Genomic DNA, 24,561 nt, shown 5'->3' on the forward strand with positions numbered 1-24,561 from the left:
ACCGCTGCACAGATCATCCTCCGGTTCCATATAAAGACAGATGCCAAGAGCTCGGGAATTCCAGCTCTCGGCTGTAACTTCCTGCAGCTCCGACATGTGTGTGTGTGTGTGTGTGTATATATACGTTGTGCGGTCTAATGAGCAAAGTACCACAAGACGTGTGTGTGTATATATACGTTGTGCAGTACAATGAGCAAACTACCACGAGACGTGTGTGTATATATACGTTGTGCGGTCCAATGAGCAAAGTACCACAAGACGTGTGTGTGTGTGTATATATACGTTGTGCGGTACAATGAGCAAAGTACCACAAGACGTGTGTGTATATATATATATGTTGTTGCGGTACAATGAGCAAAGTACCACGAGACGTGTGTGTGTATATACGTTGTGCGGTACAATGAGCAAAGTACCACGAGACGTGTGTGTGTGTATATATACGTTGTGCGGTACAATGAGCAAAGTACCACGAGACGTGTGTGTGTATATATACGTTGTGCGGTACAATGAGCAAAGTACCACAAGACGTGTGTGTATATATACGTTGTGCGGTACAATGAGCAAAGTACCACAAGACGTGTGTGTGTGTGTGTATATATACACATCGCAATGGTTTAAGAGGTTAATATAACTATTTTGGTTATGCAAAACTGAGGAATGGGTAATAAAGGGATTATCTGTTTAAACAATAAAAAATCTGGAGTAGACTGTCCCCTTTTAATATGTGAAACATTTTTTATTATTATAATATTTGTTAGTGTTATTCATACTCCTCATCATATATTAAGTGATTATAATAATTTTTATTTCTATATTTGTTGTTGTTATATCATAAATACACACTATTTTGGCTAGATATATTGGCCATAATATCAAATTTATATAATCAAGTTTTTAAATATAGCATAAATCAGGAAAATAACTTATTTTGTTAGCAAGGTTTTGAAATTTTGATGCTGTCCATGCATACGTCCCTTAAAGGGATGCGAAACCCAATTTTTTTTTCTTTTTATGATTCATATAGAGCATGCAGTTTTAAGCAACTTTCTAATTTACTCCTGTCAATTTTTCTTCGTTCTCTTGCTATTTTTATTTTTAAAAGAAGGCATCTAAGCTAAGGAGCCAGCCAATTTTTTAATTTTTAAACGTCTAAACTTCCATTCTTGCTTTTCAAATAAAGATAGCAAGAGAATGAAGAAAAATTGATAATGGGAGTAAATTAGAAAGTTGCTTAAAATTGCATGTTCTATCTGAATCGTTAAATAAAAAAAAATGGGTTCAGTGTCCCTTTAATTCTTTACAGTGTGTAAGTTTAACACTAGCAACCCTGGAACGATATATCATTAACCTAGACAAAGGGTGTTTAAACACATAATTTACAGTACAGGGGCTCCAGAGAACTGCTGGTTCAGAGTGGAAACTGCCGCTGACCCAATCAGTCGCACAGCTAAGCCATTACTGTTAAAATACATGCTCTACAACATTAGTTCATTAAAAAGGACACTAAAGTCAAACTTTTGTGATTCTGATAGAGCAACAGTTTTAAGAGACTTTCCAATATACTTCCATGTATGCACACTTTCTGAGACACTTCCAAGACTGTAGGGCTGAAACAGCACTAACTGGTAATGGTGCTCGTGAAGACTGAAGAACCAATAGTGTACAAATGTCCACAGCACCTTACAATTTCAATTCTTTATTAGGACAAATAAAATACAGCAATGTTTGGTTAATACCCCATAATCATGCATGGGTTAAATGGCTTGTGTTTCAAACTTTTATACACTTAGTTTTGTTGCCAAAGTGAAAAAAGTGATAAAAATAAGCAACATTAAATTGTAAGTTTGGATATTTCAATATCCTTATAGATTGATATTTATATATAATTAGTTTGGTTGTAATGTAATTATGGTTATCCACCACTAGGTGGGGTTAGAGATGCATGAAATTTTAAAAATCTGTAAGTTGGCGCCAAAACTAAGTGTATAAAAGTTTGAAACGCAAGCCATTTAACCCATGCATGATTAAGGGGTATTAACCCCGAAACGTTGCTGTATTTTATTTGTCCTAATAAAGAATTGAAATTGTAAGGTGCTGTGAACATTTGTACACACCAATTGACTTTTTAGACACCAGATGCTACTGAGCATGTGCTAAACTTCACAATGTATTTGCTTAGGAGTCTGATTGGTTGATGGCTATGGCATGATAAAGGTGGCCGGCCAATTAATGTAAATTTTAAAATTTGTCAGAGGAAAAAAAAATCAACTACTTTATTTAAAGATTCAGAGTAAATGCTTTTGAATTATAATTTAAAAAAACATTTCTTCACCTTTTTGTCTTTTTGGAAAGTTGACGATAACCAAAATGAAACTGTAGTTCCCAGCAAAATGTCTCAGCTTGCAGCCATATGTAAGAAGCAGCTTGAGGATTCAAAGTAAGTAAAAGACATTGTTCTACAGTCCAGAAATGTAAATTGTTTTTGTGTATGATTGTTCTGCTACACTTTAAGAAAATGTATTGCAAGGCCCTTAATATACTAAAGAGCACACAGGTTTTTTTTTTTAAACTAACTAAAATATAATTTAAAAAAAAAAGATTTGCAATTCAAAATAATGATTAACAAGTAAAAATCTGTATACACAGTTTCCATAGCAACTGATTTATTTATTTAAACACAAAATAGTGGGGGAAATATATCCTTGCTTGGCAGGACCCCAAGTAGACCTATGACAAACCATAATATATTATAAAAGGTCAGGTATGTTTGTCCGACGCAGTCATGCGTAGTAGAAACTGCAGCTCGAGACAAACATACCTGGCCTTAACGACCAGTGATGATGTGCAGTAGAGACTGCCACAATTTCGCTAAAAGTAGCGAGATTGCGCTATTTCTGCATGCCTCACAAGTGGGGCAGTGCAGATATAGTCTTACAGAGGTACAGAAGCTCTGCATCGGGCAACGGTGGTGCCAATTGTTGGTGGTGAGGGAGGGTTAGGAGGGAGGCGGGCGGGCGGCCCATCGCTTGGAGGGAGCGGGTGGGAGAGGGAAAGGTTCTTGGAGGGAGAGGTGGGTAAATGAGGGAGAGGGCAAGGAGTTGGACACATTTTGGCCCATGTACACAGGCTTTAAAACTAGTAATAAATAATGTGCTCTGCAAAAACTGATCTCAGGAAATCCTTCTATAATTTCTCTTACATGGTGTATCCAGTCCACGGATTCATCCTTACTTGTGGGATATTCTCAATCCCTACAGGAAGTGGCAAAGAGAGCACACAGCAGAGCTGTCCATATAGCTCCCCTCAGGCTCCGCCCCCCAGTCATTCTCTTTCCGCTCTAACAAGTAGCATCTCCACGGGAGGGTAAAGAGTATGTGGTGTTAGATTTGTAGTTTTTATTTCTTCAATCAAGAGTTTATTTTTAAAATAGTGCCGGTTTGTACTATTTACTCTGAGGCAGAAACTGATGAAGATTTCTGCTGAGAGGAAAAAGATTTTAGCATGTTGTAACTAAAATCCATTGCTGTTCCCACACAGGACTGTTGAGTACCGGAGAACTTCAGTTGGGGGGAACAGTTTGCAGGCTTAACTGCTTAAGGTATGCTCAGTCACTTTTTTTCTAACAAGACTTGGTAATGCTAGAAGACTGACAGAAATCCCCATGTGGGAAGGTAAGCCATATTCTGAGACTCAGTATAGAAGGATGGCTTAGTTAAAAGAGCTTAAATCACTGGTGGACACTGTTATGGGGAAAATCGATTATTTTTTATTATAATCTGACATTTGCACAAGTGTTTATCATGTTTGGAAGACTTTTTAGGGGTTTTATACGCCTGGCATAATTTTAGACACCTAATTTGGCTTAGGAAGGCCCCACAACTCCGGAGTGAAGAGGGAGGGGGCCTAATTTTCGCGCCTCAGTTGCGCAGTTCTTTTGAAAGACAGCTTCATGCAGCTTCACATGTAGAGTCCAGAGATTGCAGGAGGACTACAGGGAGGCTTATTTTCGTTCCAAAACTAATCCCCAAGGAAGGTAGGGCCACAGCAGAGACTGTGGCATCGTGCTGTAGTTTTGCCATAATGGCGCGAAGAGCGCTTTGGCTCAAATCATGGTCGGCTGACGTGTCGTTCAAAACTAAGTTACTAAACATTCCTTTCAAGGGAAAGACCCTTTTTGGTCCCGATTTGAAAGAAATTATTGCGGATATCACTGGGGGGAAGGGTCATTCCCCCCAGACCGTTTAAGGCCAAAAACAAGGCTAATTTTCGCTCCTTTCGCAACTTCAGGAGCGGACCTGCTTCAACCTCTGCTGCCGCAAAACAAGAGGGTAACGCTTCACAGCCTAAAGCAACCTGGAAACCCTTGCAGGGCTGGAATAAGGGTAAACAGGCCAAGAAGCCTGCGTCTGCTGCCAAGACAGCATGAAGGGGTAGCCCCCGATCCGGGACCGGATCTAGTAGGGGGCAGACTTTCTCTCTTTGCTCAGGCTTGGGCAAGAGATGTTCCCGATCCCTGGGCATTAGAAATTGTTGCTCAGGGGTATCTTCTAGAATTCAAGGACTCTCCCCCAAGGGGAAGGTTCCACATTTCTCGTTTGTCTTCAGACCAGACAAAGAAACAGGCGCTCTTACGCTGTGTAGAAGATCTTCTAAAGATGGGAGTGATACACCCAGTTCCAATTGCAGAACAAGGACTGGGCTTTTACTCAAACCTGTTTGTAGTTCCCAAAAAGGAAGGAACTTTCAGGCCAATCCTGGATCTAAAAATTCTAAACAAATTCCTCAGAGTTCCATCTTTCAAAATAGAAACCATTCGGACAATCTTGCCGATGATCCAGGAAGGTCAATATATGACTACCGTGGATCTAAAGGATGCGTACCTACATATTCCTATCCACAAAGATCATCATCAGTTCCTAAGGTTCGCCTTTCTGGACACGCATTACCAGTTCGTGGCCCTTCCTTTCGGGTTGGCCACCGCTCCCAGAATTTTCACAAAGGTGCTAGGGTCCCTTCTAGCGGTACTAAGACCGCGGGGCATTGCAGTAACACCTTACCTAGACGACATCTTAATACAGGCGTCGTCTTTTCACAGAGCCAAGGCTCATACGGACATTGTTCTGGCCTTTCTAAGGTCTCACGGGTGGAAGGTGAACGTAGAAAAAAGTTCTGTCCCCGCTCACAAGGGTTCCCTTCCTGGGAACACTAATAGACTCGGTAGAAATGAAAATCTTTCTGACAAGAGGTCAGGAAGTCAAAACTTTTGAATACTTGCCGAGTTCTTCATTCCATTCCTCGGCCTTCTGTGGCTCAGTGCATGGAGGTAATTGGTTTAATGGTTGCAGCAATGGACGTAGTCCCTTTTGCCCGAATTCATCTAAGACCACTGCAACTGTGCATGCTCAAACAGTGGAATGGGGATTATGCAGATTTGTCTCCTCAAATACAAATGGACCAGAAGACCAGAGACTCTCTTCTCTGGTGGTTGTCTCAGGATCACCTGTCTCAGGGAATGAGTTTCCGCAGACCGGAGTAGATCATTGTCACGACCGATGCCAGTCTGTTAGGCTGGGGTGCGATCTGGGACTCCCTGAAAGCTCAGGGTCTATGGTCTCGGGAAGAATCTCTTCTCCCGATAAACATTTTGGAACTGAGAGCGATATTCAATAAGCTCCAGGCGTGGCCTCAACTAGCGGAGGCCAAATTCATCAGATTTCAGTCGGACAACATCACGACTGTAGCGTACATCAATCATCAGGGAGGAACAAAGAGTTCCCTAGCGATGAAGGAAGTAACCAAGATCATCAAATGGGCGGAGGATCACTCCTGCCATCTATCTGCAATTCACATCCCAGGAGTAGACAACTGGGAGGCGGATTTTCTGAGTCGTCAGACTTTCCATCCGGGGGAGTGGGAACTCCACCCAGAGGTTTTTGCTCAGCTGACCCAGCTATGGGGCATTCCAGAATTGGATCTGATGGCGTCCCATCAGAACACCAAACTTCCCCTTTACGGATCCAGATCCAGGGATCCCAAGGCGGCATTGATAGATGCTTTAGTAGCGCCTTGGTCATTCAGTCTAGCTTATGTCTTTCCACCGTTTCCTCTTCTCCCTCGGCTAGTAGCCAGAATCAAACAGGAGAAGGCTTCGGTAATTCTGATAGCGCCTGCGTGGCCACGCAGGACTTGGTATGCAGACCTAGTGGACATGTCATCGGCTCCACCATGGAAACTGCCATCGAGGCAGGATCTTCTAATTCAAGGTCCATTCAAGCATCCAAATCTAGTTTCTCTGCAACTGACTGCTTGGAGATTGAACGCTTAAATCTAGCTAAGCGTGGGTTCTCTGAATCAGTTATAGATACTCTGATCCAGGCCAGAAAGCCTGTCACCAGGAAAATTTACCATAAGATATGGCGGAAATATCTTTGTTGGTGTGAATCCAAGGGTTACTCGTGGAGTAAGGTTAGGATTCCAAGGATATTGTCTTTTCTCCAAGAAGGATTGGAGAAAGGTTTGTCAGCTAGTTCCTTAAAGGGACAGATATCTGCTCTGTCTATCCTGTTACACAAGCGTCTGGCAGCTGTACCAGACGTTGAGGCGTTTGCACAGGCCTTAGTTAGAATGGAGTCTAAATTTAGTTCTTTCAGTTCTTCAAGGGGTTCCCGTTTGAACCTTTGCATTCCATAGATATTAAGTTATTATCTTTGAAAGTTTTGTTTTTGGTTGCTATTTCTTCTGCTCGAAGAGTTTCTGAATTGTCTGCTTTGCAGTGTAATTCACCCTATCTGGTGTTCCATGCAGATAAGGTTGTTTTGCGTACCAAACCTGGTTTCCTTCCAAAAGTGGTTTCTAATAAGAATATTAACCAAGAAATTATTGTTCCTTCTCTGTGTTCTAATCCAGTTTCTAAGAAGGAACGACTGTTACACAATCTTGATGTGGTTCGTGCTTTAAAATTCTATTTAAAGGCAACTAAAGATTTTAGACAAACATCATCTTTGTTTGTTGTCTATTCTGGTAAGAGGAGAGGTCAGAAAGCGACTGCTACCTCTCTTTCCTTCTGGCTGAAAAGCATCATCCGATTGGCTTATGAGACTGCTGGACAGCAGCCTCCTGAACGAATTACAGCTCATTCCATTAGAGCTGTGGCTTCCACATGGACTTACAAGAATGAGACTTCTGTTGAACAGATTTGTGTAGGCAGCGACTTGGTCTTCACTGCATACATTTGCCAAATTTTACAAATTCGATACTTTTGCTTCTTCGGAGGCTATTTTTGGGAGAGAGGTTTTGCAACCAGTGGTGCCTTCTGTTTAGGTTACCTGACTTGTTCCCTCCCTTCATCCGTGTCCTAAAGCTTTGGTAGTGGTATCCCACAAGTAAGGATGAATCCGTGGACTGGATACACCATGTAAGAGAAAACAGAATTTATGCTTACCTGATAAATTACTTTCTCTTACGGTGTATCCAGTCCACGGCCCGCCCTGGCAATTAAGTCAGGTTCAAATTTAATTTTGTAAAACTACAGTCACCACTGCACCCTATGGTTTCTCCTTTTTCTCCTAACCGTCGGTCGAATGACTGGGGGGGCGGAGCCTGAGGGGAGCTATATGGACAGCTCTGCTGTGTGCTCTCTTTGCCACTTCCTGTAGGGATTGAGAATATCCCACAAGTAAGGATGAATCCGTGGACTGGATACACCGTAAGAGAAAGTAATTTATCAGGTAAGCATAAATTCTGTTTTTGTAGTGCTAAGATGCAGGTACGGTAAGCCTGTAATTCTGACTGCTTAGTATGTTGCTTGCTTTTTTTTTTCTTCAGACATACAACTAAGATTAAACTAAAGATGTCAAGAGACGGCAAGCACAAGGTTGTTGCAAAACCTGCAATAAATTTAGAGAACAATCAAAGGTCACCTTGCTTGAGCCCATCTCTGCCACAAACACACGGTTATATTCCTATTTGCCAAGCAATACCCATACTGCACCATCAGTCAAGTTTGGCTCCTTCGTACGCAGTCTATTTACAACCCACCCAAGGAAGAACTCCACCTTCACAAAGCCCCAGCGCTCAAGGTCACAATGTTCCCTGCGCTGATGACTGTGGCAACAAAAATGTGCTAGAAGTTGAGTTAGATAAGAACGTGTCACAAGATGCTGTGACTAAAGGTGGAAGCATGACATGGACGGAGGATCGTCTCGCTGAGAATGAAACTGTGTCAGACAAATCCCCCAAAAGACTTTCTGATCCTGGCAATAACTGTACCACTAAACGCATAAAACCCTCTCAAGAGAAGATGGAGCCTTTCCCTGAGGTTTGTAGCAGATTGTGTCTTTTTGTTAAATACAACACTGTCCCACTTAACACTTTCGCTAGAACAGGAGGCTTTGCAGCCCTCTCTGGGGGGTTTTTAATTCAGGTTTTACAGCTTGAGAAGCACTGCACAGGATCTTCTTATTTGCAGAACATAAATGTGTCATTTTGGGGGAATGCAGTGCACTGAACAAGGGGATATTCTAACTGATATGAAGATTAGATTCTATGCCTTGCTACAAATTTATTTTATATACAAATCCTTCCTTTTTTTCTCTCTCTCTCTCTCTTCTCTCTCACAATAAAAACTGAATGTATTTATATTGTATATTTATTTAATACAGATAGATATATAATTATACATATAGGAGAGAAAACTCTTCTCCCCTTAAAATGTCACTACCAGCCTGGTGGCAATAGGAAGTAGCTGTAGTTTCATACTTTGTGATTTTATTACACTATTTTCTGTTTATAAATATTTCTTAAGCTATCTAAAGCACAAACTAATTGCATAATTTAACATAAACTAATCTATTGATAAGATAAGCCGTAAACATAGAAAAATACTAGCTATTTTAAGACACTTCTACATTAAAAAGAAGGTAAACTTTGATGAACGAAAGCCCGTTTTTTAAAAATACTATTAAAAACAGGGACACTTTCATTCATCAAAGTTTACAAATCAGCCGTTTTGATTAAAAACCTACCTATTTTCTTTTCACAGTAGAGCAGCTTCCCCCTCCTAAAAATCCTCTCTTCACACGTCAGCAATGACTAATCTGGCTTCCTCCAATCACAGCATGGCCTCAGGCAATGACTACCCTGGGGGGAAAGCAGTGATTGGAGGAAGCCGGATTAGTTATTGCTGACTTGTGAATAGAGGATTTCCAGGAGGGGGAAGCTGCTCTGGCTGTGAAAAGAAAAAAAGGTAAGTTTTTAATCAAAACGGTTGATTTGTAAACTTTGATGAATGAAAGTGCCCCTGTTTTTAATAGTATTTTTAAAAAACGGGCTTTCATTCACCAAAGTTTGCCTTCACTTTAACTAACTTCTATTTTTGAATACGCACATATCCTAGTGGGAGCTAGCTGCTGATTGGTGCCTGCACACATTTGTCTCTTGTGATTGGCTAACTAGATGTGTTCAGCTAGCTGCCAGTAGTGCAATGCTGTTCCTTCAGCAATGGATAACAAGAGAATGAAGCAAATTTGATAATGGAAGTAAATTGCAAAATTGATTAAAATAGCATGTTTTATCTAAATCATGAAAGAACATGTTGGGGTTTCCTGTCCCTTTTTTTTATATTGGCTTAAATTTTAGCTGGGTGGTCAGCCCATTAAATAGGTCCCCAGGAAGAACACTGGGAAAAAAAGCCATTTTAGCACCCACCCACGCTCAAATCTAAACAAAAACCTGCTGAAAAAAAATGCCACAAAACATCACCTATCTCATTTTTATTTATTTTAAAAGATTCTAGGTAAATAGTATGGTTAGACTCTGTCTTGGAGATAAAATTAGACAACTTCTACAGCACTATCAAGATCACCTGAGCTTGGGTGGGGGTGCTTAAAGGGACAGTATACTATAAAATTGTTTTTTATCTTTTATCTGTCCATAAACCAATCACCAATACTTGGAGAGAACAATGGAAAATTAACATTTTATTACCGTATCTCTTTTAAAACGCACAGGGAGTGTAATTTCTTCTACTGCCTATGTTAGTACAGCTTACCCTTGTGGCCAAAAACTTTCAGGATGGGTGGGGGTAACCACAGGCTAAATAAACTAATTCAAATGCCTATATAAGGGTAATGGAAATACTTGTAAACCATTTAATACATCCCAGCATGTAAAGTGGATCATTGGGAACAAATTAAAGGGGAGAAAATTTTTGACTAAACTGTCCCTTTAAAGGGACATTAAAAAAATAAATTAAAGTATTTTAAAAGAAACTTTTTAAATTTAGTTTGTTCTCCTTAGTATCCTTTGTTGAAAAATATATCTAGATAGGCTCGAGCAGCAATGCTCTACTAGGAACTAGTTGACTGCACATACCTCTTGTCAATGGCTCACCAGAAGCGTTCAGGTAGCTCCCAGTAGTAAGTTGCACTGAAGCTGACTTTAACTTTACAGGGGTTAATTGCATAGTTATAATAGTGCAATAATAAAGTGCTTATCCTAACACTCCTTTTAAACCTTTATGTCCCTTTAAACCAAAAGAAAATTGTCTATATATACCCTATATTGTGGGTAAGTCTTGTTATTAAAGGGAGAGTCCTCACTAAAATTGTTATTGGTTTAAATAGATAGATAACGCATTTACTACCCATTCCCCAGCTTTGCACAACCAACATTGTTATATTCATATACTTTATAACATTTAAACCTCTATATTTCTGCCTGTTTCTAAGCCACTACAGACAGCCTCTTATCGCATGCTTTTTTTTATTAGCTTTTCACAAGAGACTGCTAGTTCATGTGAGCAATATAAATAACATTTCTGCTCACGCCTGTGAAGTTGTGCACTAATTGGCTAAAATGCACGTCAATAGATAGTAAATAAAGTCATGTCATGGAAATCATTTATTATTTCACTCCCACTTGAAGCACAAATTACAGATAGTCTCGTAAGCCCTCTGAGTGGATTAGACAACAAATGGACGTTGGGACTATACCAAGATGTTGGTTCCCTAGAGACTCTAGGAGCTAGGGGAGAGATGGGGCTCTCCCCTATCCCCCTTTTTTTTTTTTTTTTTGTTTCCACCGCATCCCACATGCACCAAGTACTATATTTGCCTTATACCTCCGCAAGAATGAAGTGGTAGTGGAGGTAACTTAAAGGGGGTTTGAGAACATTTATCCACAGCTTTAATGGAGCATATGTTAATGGAGGTCACTAGTCCATTAACATAAACCTAATGAATTACCTATAAGAATTAAATGCGCTTCTAGATATAGCACTATGCAGGGAGTCCTGTTCAATTAATATTGTAAACCTTTTCCTTCTTAATGAGGAGAGTCCACGGCTTCATTCCTTACTTGTGGGAAATACAGAACCTGTCCACCAGGAGGAGACCAAGACACCCCAGCCAAAGGCTTAAATACCTCCCCCACTTCCCTCATATCCCAGTCATTCTTTGCCTTTCGTCACAGGAGGTTGGTAGAAAAGTGTCAGAAGATACGGAGTAGTTCCTTATAAAGGGTATCTACCCTTTGAAATGGGACTGGAGTTTTAAGTCGTCTTGTCAGCCTCTCAGTGAGAGCATTGACAAAAGTTAGGGTCTGGAGATGCAGGGAGAGTCTGTGAAACCATCCAGACTCGTAATTAACAGCTACTAAGCAATACGTGTTGACAAGTTTCACTGCAATGCTACAAGACTGTCACACTTGAGAGGCTGTGTTTTTGTTTCACAGCATAGATTCCAGTAAGATCGTTTAATTTTTTACACATATGGTAACGCTAGAAGTGTGGCTCCATTTATCTGTATGGAATCAAGGGTTAATATCTCCTGAGGGGGGATGAACAGTGGGGATTAATCTCATAAATTTTTATTTGATTTATACTGCGTTATGTGTGAGAGGTTTTTTTGAGGCTCATAGGCTGATTTTAGAACATACAACTTTTAAAATGTGTAGGCCCTGCGCTATTTTCAATACACCTCGAGCTCCCCTCAGGAGGTCCCCTAGTGGACCCAGCAATAAATGGATAATGTAGTAGAGAGGCGAGCGCCAAAAAGGCTGAGGTGGCAGAATGAAAGATTAGTACAGTGTTTATGTGAAGTATACAAAAATGTTTAAGTTTAATACATAACACTAGTAAATGCAATATACAATAATATGGATCCATGTAACAAAAGTGTCTTTAAAAACAGATTAAAACAATAAAAACAAATGGTATGAATGTCTTGAGGTAATAGCTATCCTGTTGTTAAAAAAACAAGGACGTGTAGAGAAAAGTTCAAATTAACAGTCCTAAATAGTCATATCCTAGTATGTCCGTGGTAGATCAAACCATAAAAAATGCAGTGGATGAATCACAAGTGAAGTAATAATGAGGAAAAAATTAAGTGAAAAAATCTTAGTGGAAATTCCAATGATGTGACAAAATTGCAAAAAAATATCCAGTGCGCTTTTTCTTGGCGGAAGCGGTCCTAGGTTGCGCACCATGTGACCGGGTGTGGTCGTAGTTTCACTTCCTATTCTCTAACCGTGCTGGTTATAGGAGAGAAGCGGTTTATTCTGTGTCATAGGAGGTGGTGAATGCCCCAGCCATTGGGGTATAAAGGTGCCATATTTATGTTTTATATAACGTTCATTATTGTTATATTAGGACATAGCCCATAGCTATGGAGGACTCTGATGTTTTAGAGGGTACTCCCTCTATACCTTAGACTAATGCCTGTTTACATTGTGAGGAGGCCAAGGTATTCCCACCCTCTCGATTATGTTCCACATGCCTAGAAAAAGTGATTATGTCAAAAAAGGTTAACATATTTGATACCACTGAGCCTTCCACCTCTGAGGGGTCCCCTTCCCGTGAGGTGCGCACCCTACATTCACCTCTTAATACACATGCAGTTTCCCATAGCACGTCTGATCCTCCATCTGGAGGAGGCCTTTTACCTCCAGACTTCACTGCGCAGTTACAAACGGCGGTGTCTGTGGCCATTAGTGCTTTACCTTGCCCTGCTAAGCGCAAGCGAAAGGTCAATTATTGCTATCCTTCCCAGGGCTCATCATCTAGTTTATTGGCTATAGCTGATAGACGGTTATCTGATGATGTTTTTTCTGATACTTCAGAGTGTGAACTTTCTGGGTCTGAATCGGTTGCCTCTAAGCCTCCGATTGCGGAGGAACCAGATTTTAGATTTAGGATGGAGCATTTGCGCTTTCTTTTAAAGGAAATTCTGGCTACCTTAGAGGTTCCAGAGGTCAAACTGCCTGAAGAACCTTTAGTTCCTAAACTGGATAGAGTTTGCAAAGACAGGGTTGTTCCTCAGACTTTCCCTGTTCCTGTAAAGATGGCAAACATTAAGAACGAATGGGAGAGGATTGGTACTTCCTTCACCCCTTCGTCTGCCTTTTTAGAAACTGTTCCCGGTCCCGGACTCTCAATTGGAATTGTGGTGTTCTGTCCCTAAGGTGGATGGGGCTATCTCCACGCTTGTAAAATGCACTACTATCCGACTGGAGGATAGCTCGTTGTTCAAAGAGCCCATTGACAAAAAGATGGAAACTCTGTTAAGAAAGATGTTTCAACATTCAGGATATTTATTTTAACCAGCAACAGCAGTTGTTGCGGGAGCGGCTACCTACTGGTGTGACACCTTATCGGAATTGATTGAGGTGGAGGGTCCCCTCGATATTATTCTTGATGGAATTAAGTCTTTAAGGGTCGCTAACTTTAGTTTTGATGCGAATATGCAATTTATTTGTTTCAATGCTAAAACTGCTGGGTTTTCTGTTCAGGCCCACCGGGTTCTGTGGCTGAAGTCCTTGTTTGCGGATATGAACTTCCAAGCCTAGACTTTTTTCCCTTCCATTCAAGGGTAAGATTTTGTTTGGTCCAGGCCTGGACTCCATTATTTCCACGGTTACAGGGGGCAAAAATGCCTTTCTACCGCAAGATAAAAAGAACAGATCTAAGGGACAATCTAATAATTTTCGTACTGATAAATCCCAGCGTCGGCAATCCTCCACTAAGACCGAGCAACCTAAAACTTGGAAGCCGGCTCAGTCCTGGAATAAGTCCAAGCAGAGCAAGAAGCCCACTGAGACTAAATCAGCATGAAGGGGTCGCCCCCGGTCCCTCTATGGATCAGGTAGGGGGCAGACTTTCGCTCTTCTCAGAAGCTTGGTTCAGGGATGTGCAGGGTCCTGGAGGTCATTGCTCAGTGTTATAGAATTGGGTTCAAGTCTCTACCACCCAAGGGCAGATTCCTTCTATCAAATCTGTCATCAAAACCAGAAAAGAGGGATGCCTTTCTGGGGTGCGTTCGGGATCTGTCCTCCTTAGGATTCATTGTCCCGGTTCCCACAGGGGAACGAGGCTTGGGATACTACTCAAACCTGTTCGTGGTCCCAAAGAAGGAGGGAGCTTTCTGCCAGATTCTGGACGTAAAGTGCTTAAACAAGTTTCTGCACGTCCCCTCGTTCAAGATGGAGACGATAAGGTCTATCCTTCCCTTAGTTCAGAAGGGACAGTTCATGACCACTATAGATCTGAAGGATGCTTACCTTGATGCCTCAATCCACAGGGAACATTTTCAGTTCCTATGGTTTGCCTTCCTGGACCAGCACTTCCAGTTTATTGCTCTTCCCTTTGGCCTAGCTACTGCCACAAGAATTTTCACAATTGTTCTGGGAGCTCTCTTAGCCATGGCCAGAACCCAGTGTATTGCAGTAGCTCCTTACTTGGACGATATTCTTGTAGAAGCACCATTCTTTCGTCTAGCAGAAGAACATTCGGAATCTCTTCTATCTCTTCTTTGATCCCATGGATGGAAGATAAACTTAGAAAATAGTTCTCTTGTTCCAAGCACCAGGGTAGAATTCCTGGGCACTTTAATAGACTCACTAGTCATGAGGATATTTCTTTCAGACCAGAGACGCTGCAAGCTGGCTTCGGCGTGTCTTACCCTCCAGACCTCCTCAAGGCCCTCTGTGGCGCAGTGTATGGAGGTGATTGGTCTTATGGTGTCCAGCATGGACATAATTTGCTTTGCCAGGTTCCTTCTCAGACTGTTACCGCTGTGCATGCTGAGACAGTGGAACGGCAATCATTCGGATTTGTCTCAACAGATCTCTTTGGACAACCGGTCGAGAGAATCGCTCTCTTGGTGGCTCTGTCCAGATCACCTGTCCCGAAGGACATCCTTTTTAAGACCATCCTGGGAGATTGTGACTACGGATGCGAGTCTCTCAGGATGGGGAGCCAAGAAGGCTTCAGGGCCTTTGGTCTCGGGAGGAGAGCTCTCTTCCGATCAACATTCTGCCATCTTCAAGGCTTCGCCTTGTCTGGGTTTGTCCCAGTTTATCAGATTCCAATTAGACAATATCACCTTGGTGGCTTACATCAACCACCAGGGAGAAACGAGGAGCTCCCTAGCCATGAGGGAGGTAACTCGGATTCTGGAGTGGGCGGAGGCCCACAACTGTTCACTGTTGGCGATCCACATTCAGGGTGTGGACAACTGGGAAGTGGATTTTCTCAGCAGGCAATCCTTTCATCCAGGGGAATGGTGTCTCCATCCCGAAGTGTTTGCAGAGATATGCAACAGGTGGGGTACTCCGGAGATAGATCTCATGGCATCCCGTCTCAGTACCAAGCTACCCAGGTATGGGTCGAGATCCAGGGATCCTCAGGCAGAGCTAATTGATGCATTAGTGGTGTCTTGGAGGTTCAGTCTAATATACCTTTTTCCGCCATTACCTCTCCTTCCTCGAGTAGTGGCCCGCATTAAGCAGGAGCAGGCATCAGTGATACTGATTGCTCCATCGTGGCTGCGAAGGATGTGGTTCGCGGATCTAGTGGGGATGTCATCATCTCCTCAATGGAAGTTACCTTATCGCTGGGATCTGCTGGAACAAGGTCCTTTTGTTCATCAAAATATAGATTCTCTGAGGCTGACTGCGTGGAGATTGAACTCTTAGTCTTAGCCAAGAGAGGTTTCTCTGAGAGAGTTATTGGTACTCTCATTCAAGCTCGTAAACTGGTTACTCGTCGCATCTATCATAATGTGTGGAGAAGCTACTTATTCTGGTGTGAAGAGCGTGGAGTCCACTGGCACAAGGTCAAGTTTTCCAGGATTCTTTCCTTTCTCTAGGATGGTCTGGAGCAGGGCCTTTCTGCTAGCTCCTTTTATAAGTAAGCATCATTTTATATTTTTTTGAATTTTCTGATGATGGATGTCGAAGATAATTCTTGTTAATAGATTTTAAGTTGCATTCTGATGATATTATTTTGAATATTTTATTTGGTGCCTGATGGCACAAGAGGAGTTGTGATTATACAAATGTATTTTAATAAGAATTTCTCCTTTTGTTCCTTTTTCTTTACTGACTAATGTTTTTCGTGAAATTAGGAAATTTTGGTTAGAATTCTACTTTGAATTGTTGGAGCTGTCAGATTTGATGTTATTATCCGACTCATTGATGTTATGTTTATTCGTCAATAAAGGAAAAGAAGAAAAAAAAAAGTCATATGATCAGAAGGCTGTCAGAAGAGGCTTAGATACAAGGTAATCACATAGGTAAAAATTATATTAATATAACTGTTGGTTATACAAAACTGGGGAATGGGTAATAAAGGGATTAGCTATCTTTGACTGTCCCTTTAACTGAAACTATGGTATGTGCATTTTCTTCTGTTTAAAGGGACAGTTTAATTTAGAATTTTTATTGTTTAAAAAGATAGATAATCCCTTTATTACCCATTTCCGAGTTTTGCACAACTAACAGTTATATTAATACACTTTTTACCTCTGTGATTACCTTGTATCTAAGCCTCTGCACACTGCCCCCTTATTTCAATTCTTTTGACACTTGCATATTAGCCAATCAGTGCTGACTCCACGGGAGTGAGCATAATTTTATCTATATGGCACACCTGAACTAGCTCTGTCTAGCTATAAAAAAAAAACTGTCAAAATGCACTGAGATAAGAGGCAGCCTTCACGGGCTTAAAAATTAGCACATGAGCCTACCTAAGTTTAGCTTTCAACAAAGAATACCAAGAGAACAAACCAAATTTGATGATAAAAAGTAAATTTGAAAAATGTCATTAAACACGAAAGTTTAATTTTGACTAGACTGTCCCTTTTTAATTGTCTTTATTGTAACATATAATAATGAATATATAATACTTTTGTTTGTTTTAATATATATAAATTTACATTTCTTCTAGAATCTCTATCCGTCTGGCTATCTAATACCATTACAGTTTGCCTCACTTGGCAATGATAATGGTAAAAACCACGCTGGCTCCTCCCCCGAGCAGAATATTTTTACTTCTCCTATTACAGGTAAATAGTTAATAAAATATAATCTTCTTAGTAAAAAAATAAATGTTGCATGATCACATAAATGTTTATATGCTCTGATTTTGCAGGAATGATTCCTGTTAACGCCTCTGATATGTCAACCTTCCCATCACTTCGTGTAACGCCTCTAAAGTTAATGTTTTCTCCTGGTTCCTTAACAACTGTTCCCGGGGTCAGTCAGTCCAACCAGCCTGGGATTCTGTCTCCTTGTATATCCTCTCAAAGCCCCAGTCAAACGATGCTGAGCTTCACTCTCCAAAACAGAGAGTTGATCACACACAACACACCGCATTCTGTTAGTGTTTCTCCAATAAGTGAGCGTTCTGCCGAAGAGCTACAGGTGGCCTCTGTGTTAAACATTAAACACTTATCGCCTGTTTCATATAACGGGCAAGCATTAACACTATTCTCTCTGCAACAGGTACGTTTCTTTTTATGTTCCATAAAACAAAACCCTTTTCATTTAAATAATATAAGTATACATATAATGTATAGAAAATATCTAGCTAAGCAACACTTTGCAAACTGTATTCAAAAGTAATATTTAAAGGCTTTTATCACTAGCCTTTTGCTGGTGCAATTTACATGGCTGTGCAAATTAAGAGCAGTTTATGGATAACCCCTTGAAAATCCTTAGTGGAATTCATGTTCCTGTTCTGTTTTGTGGTAGCCAATTATGGACATTTATAAATTAGCTTCTGTTCTGATCACGGTGTATGAGGATGCAGTCTCACTTTATTTCTGTAGAATATAGGCAGGCAAAATTACTGAATATGTGTACATATATACTATTTTCTTTTAAACATTTTTGTCAGGATTTAAAGGGACAGTCAACACCAGATTTTTTGTTGTTTAAAAAGTAAGATAATCACTTTTTTACTCATTCCCCAGTTTTGCAGTTATAATAATACATGTTTTACTTCTGTAATTACCTTGTATCTAAGCTTCAGCTGACTGCCCCCTTATTTCAGATCTTTTGACAGACTTGCATTTTAGCCAATCAGTGCTCACTCCTAGGTCACTTCACGTGCATGAGCTCAATGTTATCTATATGAAACACTTGAGCTAATGACCTCTAGTGGTCAAAATGCATTCAGATTATAGGCAGTCTTCAAGGTCTAAGAAATTAGCAAATGAACCTCCTAGGTTTAGCTTTCAACTAAGAGTACCAAGAGAACAAAGCAAAATTGGTGATAAAAGTAAATTGGGTAGTTGTTTAAAATGACATGCCCTATTTAAATCATTAAAGGTTTTTTTGGACTTGACTGTCCCTTTAAAAAGGCACATTTCAAGTTGAGATTTATTTCCCCCCCCCCCCCCAAATTTTTTTTTATTTTTTTTATTTTATTCTTTGGTGCTGAATGTTTTAATGTGAAATAGTCTTTGTGTTTATAATGGGTAAATTACATTTACTAGATAAATAGATATTATTATTATATTTTTTTATTATTTTTTTTCAGATCAGTTAAAACATTTCTAATCAATGGTGTACAACATTTGAACCAAAGGGGACTCATGAATTTACAAGCTTATTTTGTATTGTTTTAACAATAATAGGGTTTGATTCTCTAAAGTTCTGTGATCTGGCAAGATTCTATTAGATGCCTTGTTACAGTTATGAGACCCCTCTAGTATTGTTATAAAGGGAATATTTACCTTGGGATCTGTTTATCTTTAAGGGGAATTATCTGATATGTTTTATGTTAAAGGGACATAAAAGCCAAAAATATATCTTTCATTCAATCCTTGTATTTTTGAAACGCTAGGCTTGATTATTGGAACAAATAAAGGAGACTTTCATTCATGAAATATAAGATACTTCATGCAGAAAAGTCCTTTATTTGTTTCAAGCGACCGCCGTTCTGAGCTGCTAAGGCAGCCTACGGCAGATCGCTGTTTTGCTTTTCATCTCTTAGCCAAATGCTGTGCGGGAAATCCGGCTTTGCGCCCTTGGGAGCCGTATTTCACACACGCTATTGGCTAAAAGGTGAAACCGCCACCTCTTAGCAAAATAACTTTGTTGAAAAAGTATACGCACATATCCTACACCTGTGGGATCTGCTCCTAATTGGTGCCTGCACACATTTGTCTCTTGTGATTGGCTAACTAGATGTGTTCAGCTAGCTGCCAGTAGTGTAATGCTGTTCTTTCAGCAAAGGATAACAAGAGAATTAAACAAATTTGATAATAGAAGTAAATTGGAAAGTTGTTTAAAATTGTATTTTCTATCTGAATCATAAAAGAAAATGTTTGGGTTTACTATCCCTTTAATATAACAATGTTGTTTGTGCAAAGCTGGGGAATGGGTAGTAAAGGTGTTATCTATTATTTTAAACAATAACAATTTTGGTGTAGATTATCCCTTTAAATTGACAGTTAATGGGCAATTGTAAATAATGCAATGCAATGGGCAAATGTACAATGCAAAGGTGAAGTTTTTTTTTTTTATTTAATGGTTTTTAGTAGAGATTTTTGTACATTACATCATTATAGGCAAATTGGTGCATATACATAAACAATTGGTTATACAGTTTTATATTCCATGATACAGCTTGAACCATTTATTTCAATATCTAAAAGATGGACAAAAAGTGCACCCTAGACTTATTCTGTAGTACATTCTGTATCTAGTCACATCAGGATATCTAGGTATCATTTTGTTTGCGGGTGTGTTTTTTTATAATTGAACATTTTATATTGCACTCTGTTTAGTTCCTTTAATTTCTCTTATCAACTCAACATCTGTATATTTCTCCTGGTGAAGAAAATAGTTGGTCAGTTGTATCTGAAATTTGTTTTGTAAAAGTTGTTCAACAACTGGCTAAAGCGTTTGTGTTCTTGACACATGGAAGCATTTGTTGTCACTTCCTGTATATAAAGCTGTGCTTTTTATTTCCTCTAACAGCCAGGTGTTCCTTTGACACCAAAAGGATCTCAAGAGTTCCAAGAAAGCTTCTTCCGCACCCCTGGGGGTCTGACGTCACCTGCTGCTTGTAATAATGATCCCCAAGGATCAATACTTGTTTCACAAAGGAAGCTTGATGTAGGGCCGGATGACACTTTATAACTGATAGTCTAGCCAGGACTATTGTATTGTTGGTACCTTGATTTGTGTATCATAAGTAAATCAGAGCATGGCTGCCTTATGAACTGTTACCCTAATATGGCATCTTTATTACTGCAAAATATATTTATGAATGTTCTAACTTTTTATAGGCAGGTTTTGTTTTTTAATTATTTTTTTTTTTATATATTGAAATTGGCAAAACAATCTCAGCTGTAGCCGTACAGAAATAATTTGGTTTATTTTATGTGCAAATCTGCGCAAATTGTATTTCTTACAATTATCTAGAACAGGTTTTAGCCAATTCATTAAATTCTCCTTTACTATGAAAAAAAACATATTTTTTTGTTTGTTTTTAAATAATAAATACATTTTCCTAAAATCTGGAAAATTATCAAGTAGGTTTTCGAACCTGATATCCTAAAAAAGGGCAGATATGCCGATTAATACTTGAATAATGACTTATCTTTTTGTTTCTAAAAAGCATTACTATTCATAACATAGTCGTGTCTATAATGAAAGCTCCACATCACGTTCACATTGTTTACTTAAAATGGAAACAATTATTTTTGTATATATCTGCACACTGTACTTATGTATTTTGCACAATGAAATACTGTGATGTATTATACTGAAGTAGGAATATTGATGAAATCGAATTTGTATAATTTTCTACTTTTTTTTTCTTTCTTTCAGTAAAGCTGTTTTTATAGCTTTATAACAATTAAATCAAGGATGACAAGCTTGAATTATTTATGTAATGTATTGTAAATCAAATTAAATGTTTGCAAAATTAATTTCATTTACTGCAGAATTTATGTACAATATATTTGCTGTGTCGTGATTTCAAATAAATTTCTACATTTTAAAAAAAAAATATTTTTAAAAGGTCTGAAATCTAGTGTACAGGAAATTATGTACACAATCAGCTTAAAGTAAAACAGAGGTATTGGGTTTGATGCACTAATTAAATATAACAAACTACTACAAATATATTTATTAATAAACCTAATTATTTGCTCATTGCTGAAACCAATTGTCCGTTGAGTTTAAATGGACTTTAAAATACATTTTTTTACAAATATTATGCATAGTTTATATTTGCAATTAAGTACAGAATTGCAAAATACCTACATATGAAATAAATGGTTTAATAGAATTTAAAACTCACTTTTATATACGGTTTGCGAAATGACTTGAAGTCCCTGGTGCATATGTTTATCTCACCTCCCATTATTGTGGCCAGTTATGCTAGCTGTAAATGAGTATGTCTGCTGTTTTAGTGAAGCCCCTATCTCCTCCTTACACTAGAGGAACAAGGAACCCCTTAACCAAAAGGACAGACTGCCTTCTTTTAAATGGGGGCCACTTGTTCCCCTAAGATACAGCTAACAACTGTTAAAAACAGTGATCACTTGCCCCACCAGAGACCAGGTAATATCCTGTGGTGGGGCAGTAGCCTACGGCACCCTGTCTCCTTATTTAATAAGAGGGGTGTAAGACCCCCCTCATGTAAAAGAAGGAATTTCACTCTTAAATGAGGGGGGCACACATTCCTCTAATTTCTTTTTAAAGACACAATGAGTCCACGGATTTCATCCTTACTTGTGGGATATTAACCTCCTGGTCAGCAGGAGGAGGCAAAGAGCACCACAGCAGAGCTGTATATATAGCTCCTCCCTTCCCTCCCACTCCAGTCATTCTCTTTGCCTACGTTAGTGATAGGAAGAGGTAAAGTGAGGTGTTAGTTAAAGATTCTTCAATCAAGAGTTTATTATTTTTAAAGTAGTGCCAGAGAGTGCTGCTATGTTCTAGGGTGTAGCCGTAGTCCATATCAGTCTCTACAGTAGAGCTTGTGGTGGCTTTAGAGCAATTGGAACTGGTGGGAAATAATTCTCACTGCGCCTCCCATATATTTATGCTGCCCTTATACTGATAGCCTAAGCAATATTTAACTAAGGCTTTATCATCTTCCACAGGGCTATGGGAGGAAGAGGACCTCCTAAACCTGCTGAGCTGCCCTGCTGTCGGGCAGAATATAAAGGTAAGTGCTAACTTTTTTACTCTGGGTCTGAAGCACACAGAAGGATTCAGGACAGAGAAAGTATAGCACTTTAATGGGACATAGATCTCCTATATACAGCTATGGGAGGATTCTCTGACAGCTTGTTTGCAGAGGCACTGAGGCTTAGGAGAGTGGCTTTTGGGGGGCTTTTAATCCGAGTGGATACCTGAGTTTAATGCCCTATAGCAGTGAGGGCTAAACCGTTTAGGATGTTGTTTTTATATTTGTATCAACTGGCTGACTTCAGTTGTATAAGCCGTTTATGTTAGGCACATCTACCTTTCACTGGTATGTTAAATTTGCCCCCAGGTTCAGTGTATCATCTCCCGGCAGTCTATCTTTAATATAGTGATGGCGACCGGGAGAGCAGGTATATTACTCCCACGAAGGGCGGGGGTTAGTTTTGGCGCCATTTATTTCAGCAGCGCATTTTCCATTTCCTTTTTTGCTATGGTACAGGCTCTGGGACGTGATTATCACGCCCACGAAGGGCGGAGCTACGTTGGGTCTTAGCCTGTGCTTGCTCTTCCGGTTAATCGGAGTTAGAACAGTTTTCTGAAAGGGACTCTCAGCATGCATACTTATTTAACTAAGCACCTGTTTACTATCTGTCATGTTTTTTCCTAATAGTACGTACATGACGTTTTAAGCAAGTTAACTGATTTTTCAGTGATTGTTTTCTCTGTTTGTGGGGTAGTCTAAGCACTTTCTTCTGTTAAGTGTGATCAGTCCACGGGTCATCATTACTTCTGGGATATTACTCCTCCCCAACAGGAAGTGCAAGAGGATTCACCCAGCAGAGCTGCATATAGCTCCTCCCCTCTACGTCACTCCCAGTCATTCTCTTGCACCCAACGACTAGATAGGATGTGTGAGAGGACTATGGTGATTACACTTCAGTATTCTGGGGAATGGTACTTCACTAGAATTACACTGTAAGAAATACATAAAGCTGTTTAATAACTAGAGATTATGTTTAACGTTTTTGCTGGAATGTAAAATCGTTTTCATTTACTGAGGTACTGAGTGAATAGCTTAATCTGTTTTTCTGACAGTTTCTGTTCTCCCTCACTGCTGTGTGTGAGGGGGAGGGGCCGTTTTTTTGGCGCTTTTACTGCATCAAATATTTCAGTCAGCAACTCATTGTATTCCCTGCATGATCCGGTTCATCTCTACAGAGCTCAGGGGTCTTCAAAACTTATTTTGAGGGAGGTAATTTCTCTCAGCAGAGCTGTGAGAATTATAGTTTGACTGAGATAAAAAACGTTTATTCTGTAATTTGTTTCCTGCTTTCAGAATTTGTTATCTTTGCTAATGGGATTAAACCTTTGCTAAAGTTGTGTTGTTTACAAGGATTGAGGCTATAACTGTTTCAATTTATTAATTTTCAACTGTCATAGATCTTCTGTGCTTCTTAAAGGCACAGTACGTTTTAATATTATTCTAATTGAATTGTATTTCCAAGTTGCAAGTTTATTTGCTAGTGTGTTAAACATGTCTGATTCAGAGGATGATACCTGTGTCATTTGTTGCAATGCCAAAGTGGAGCCCAATAGAAATTTATGTACTAACTGTATTGATGCTACTTTAAATAAAAGTCAATCTGTACAAATTGAACAAATTTCACCAAACAACGAGGGGAGAGTTATGCTGACTAACTCGCCTCACGTGTCAGTACCTACATCTCCCGCTCAGAGGGAGGTGCGTGATATTGTAGCGCCGAGTACATCTGGGCGGCCATTACAAATCACATTACAGGATATGGCTACTGTTATGACTGAGGTTTTGGCTAAATTACCAGAACTAAGAGGTAAGCGTGATCACTCTGGGGTGAGAACAGAGTGCGCTGATAATATTAGGGCCATGTCAGACACTGCGTCACAGGTGGCAGAACATGAGGACGGAGAACTTCATTCTGTGGGTGACGGTTCTGATCCAAACAGACTGGATTCAGATATTTCAAATTTTAAATTTAAACTGGAAAACCTCCGTGTATTACTAGGGGAGGTGTTAGCGGCTCTGAATGATTGTAACACAGTTGCAATACCAGAGAAAATGTGTAGGTTGGATAAATA

General features: G+C 39.7%; 1 protein-coding gene across 1 annotated transcript in view; it reads left to right on the forward strand.

The window, feature by feature from the left end:
* The window catches only part of E2F8 (E2F transcription factor 8), a 44,415-nt gene extending 23,197 nt beyond the window's left edge, over nucleotides 1-21,218 (forward strand). The window contains exons 9-13 of the mRNA XM_053688890.1: nucleotides 2,353-2,437; nucleotides 7,825-8,317; nucleotides 17,222-17,339; nucleotides 17,426-17,778; nucleotides 20,263-21,218. Of these exons, the coding sequence (XP_053544865.1) occupies nucleotides 2,353-2,437; nucleotides 7,825-8,317; nucleotides 17,222-17,339; nucleotides 17,426-17,778; nucleotides 20,263-20,424 (1,211 nt within the window). The 3' untranslated portion in view covers nucleotides 20,425-21,218. The remainder of the gene's footprint in view (nucleotides 1-2,352; nucleotides 2,438-7,824; nucleotides 8,318-17,221; nucleotides 17,340-17,425; nucleotides 17,779-20,262) is intronic.
* The last annotated feature ends 3,343 nt before the right edge of the window (nucleotides 21,219-24,561 follow it).

Source organism: Bombina bombina, chromosome 7 (assembly GCF_027579735.1).
Source record: "Bombina bombina isolate aBomBom1 chromosome 7, aBomBom1.pri, whole genome shotgun sequence".
Classification (NCBI taxonomy): domain Eukaryota; kingdom Metazoa; phylum Chordata; class Amphibia; order Anura; family Bombinatoridae; genus Bombina; species Bombina bombina.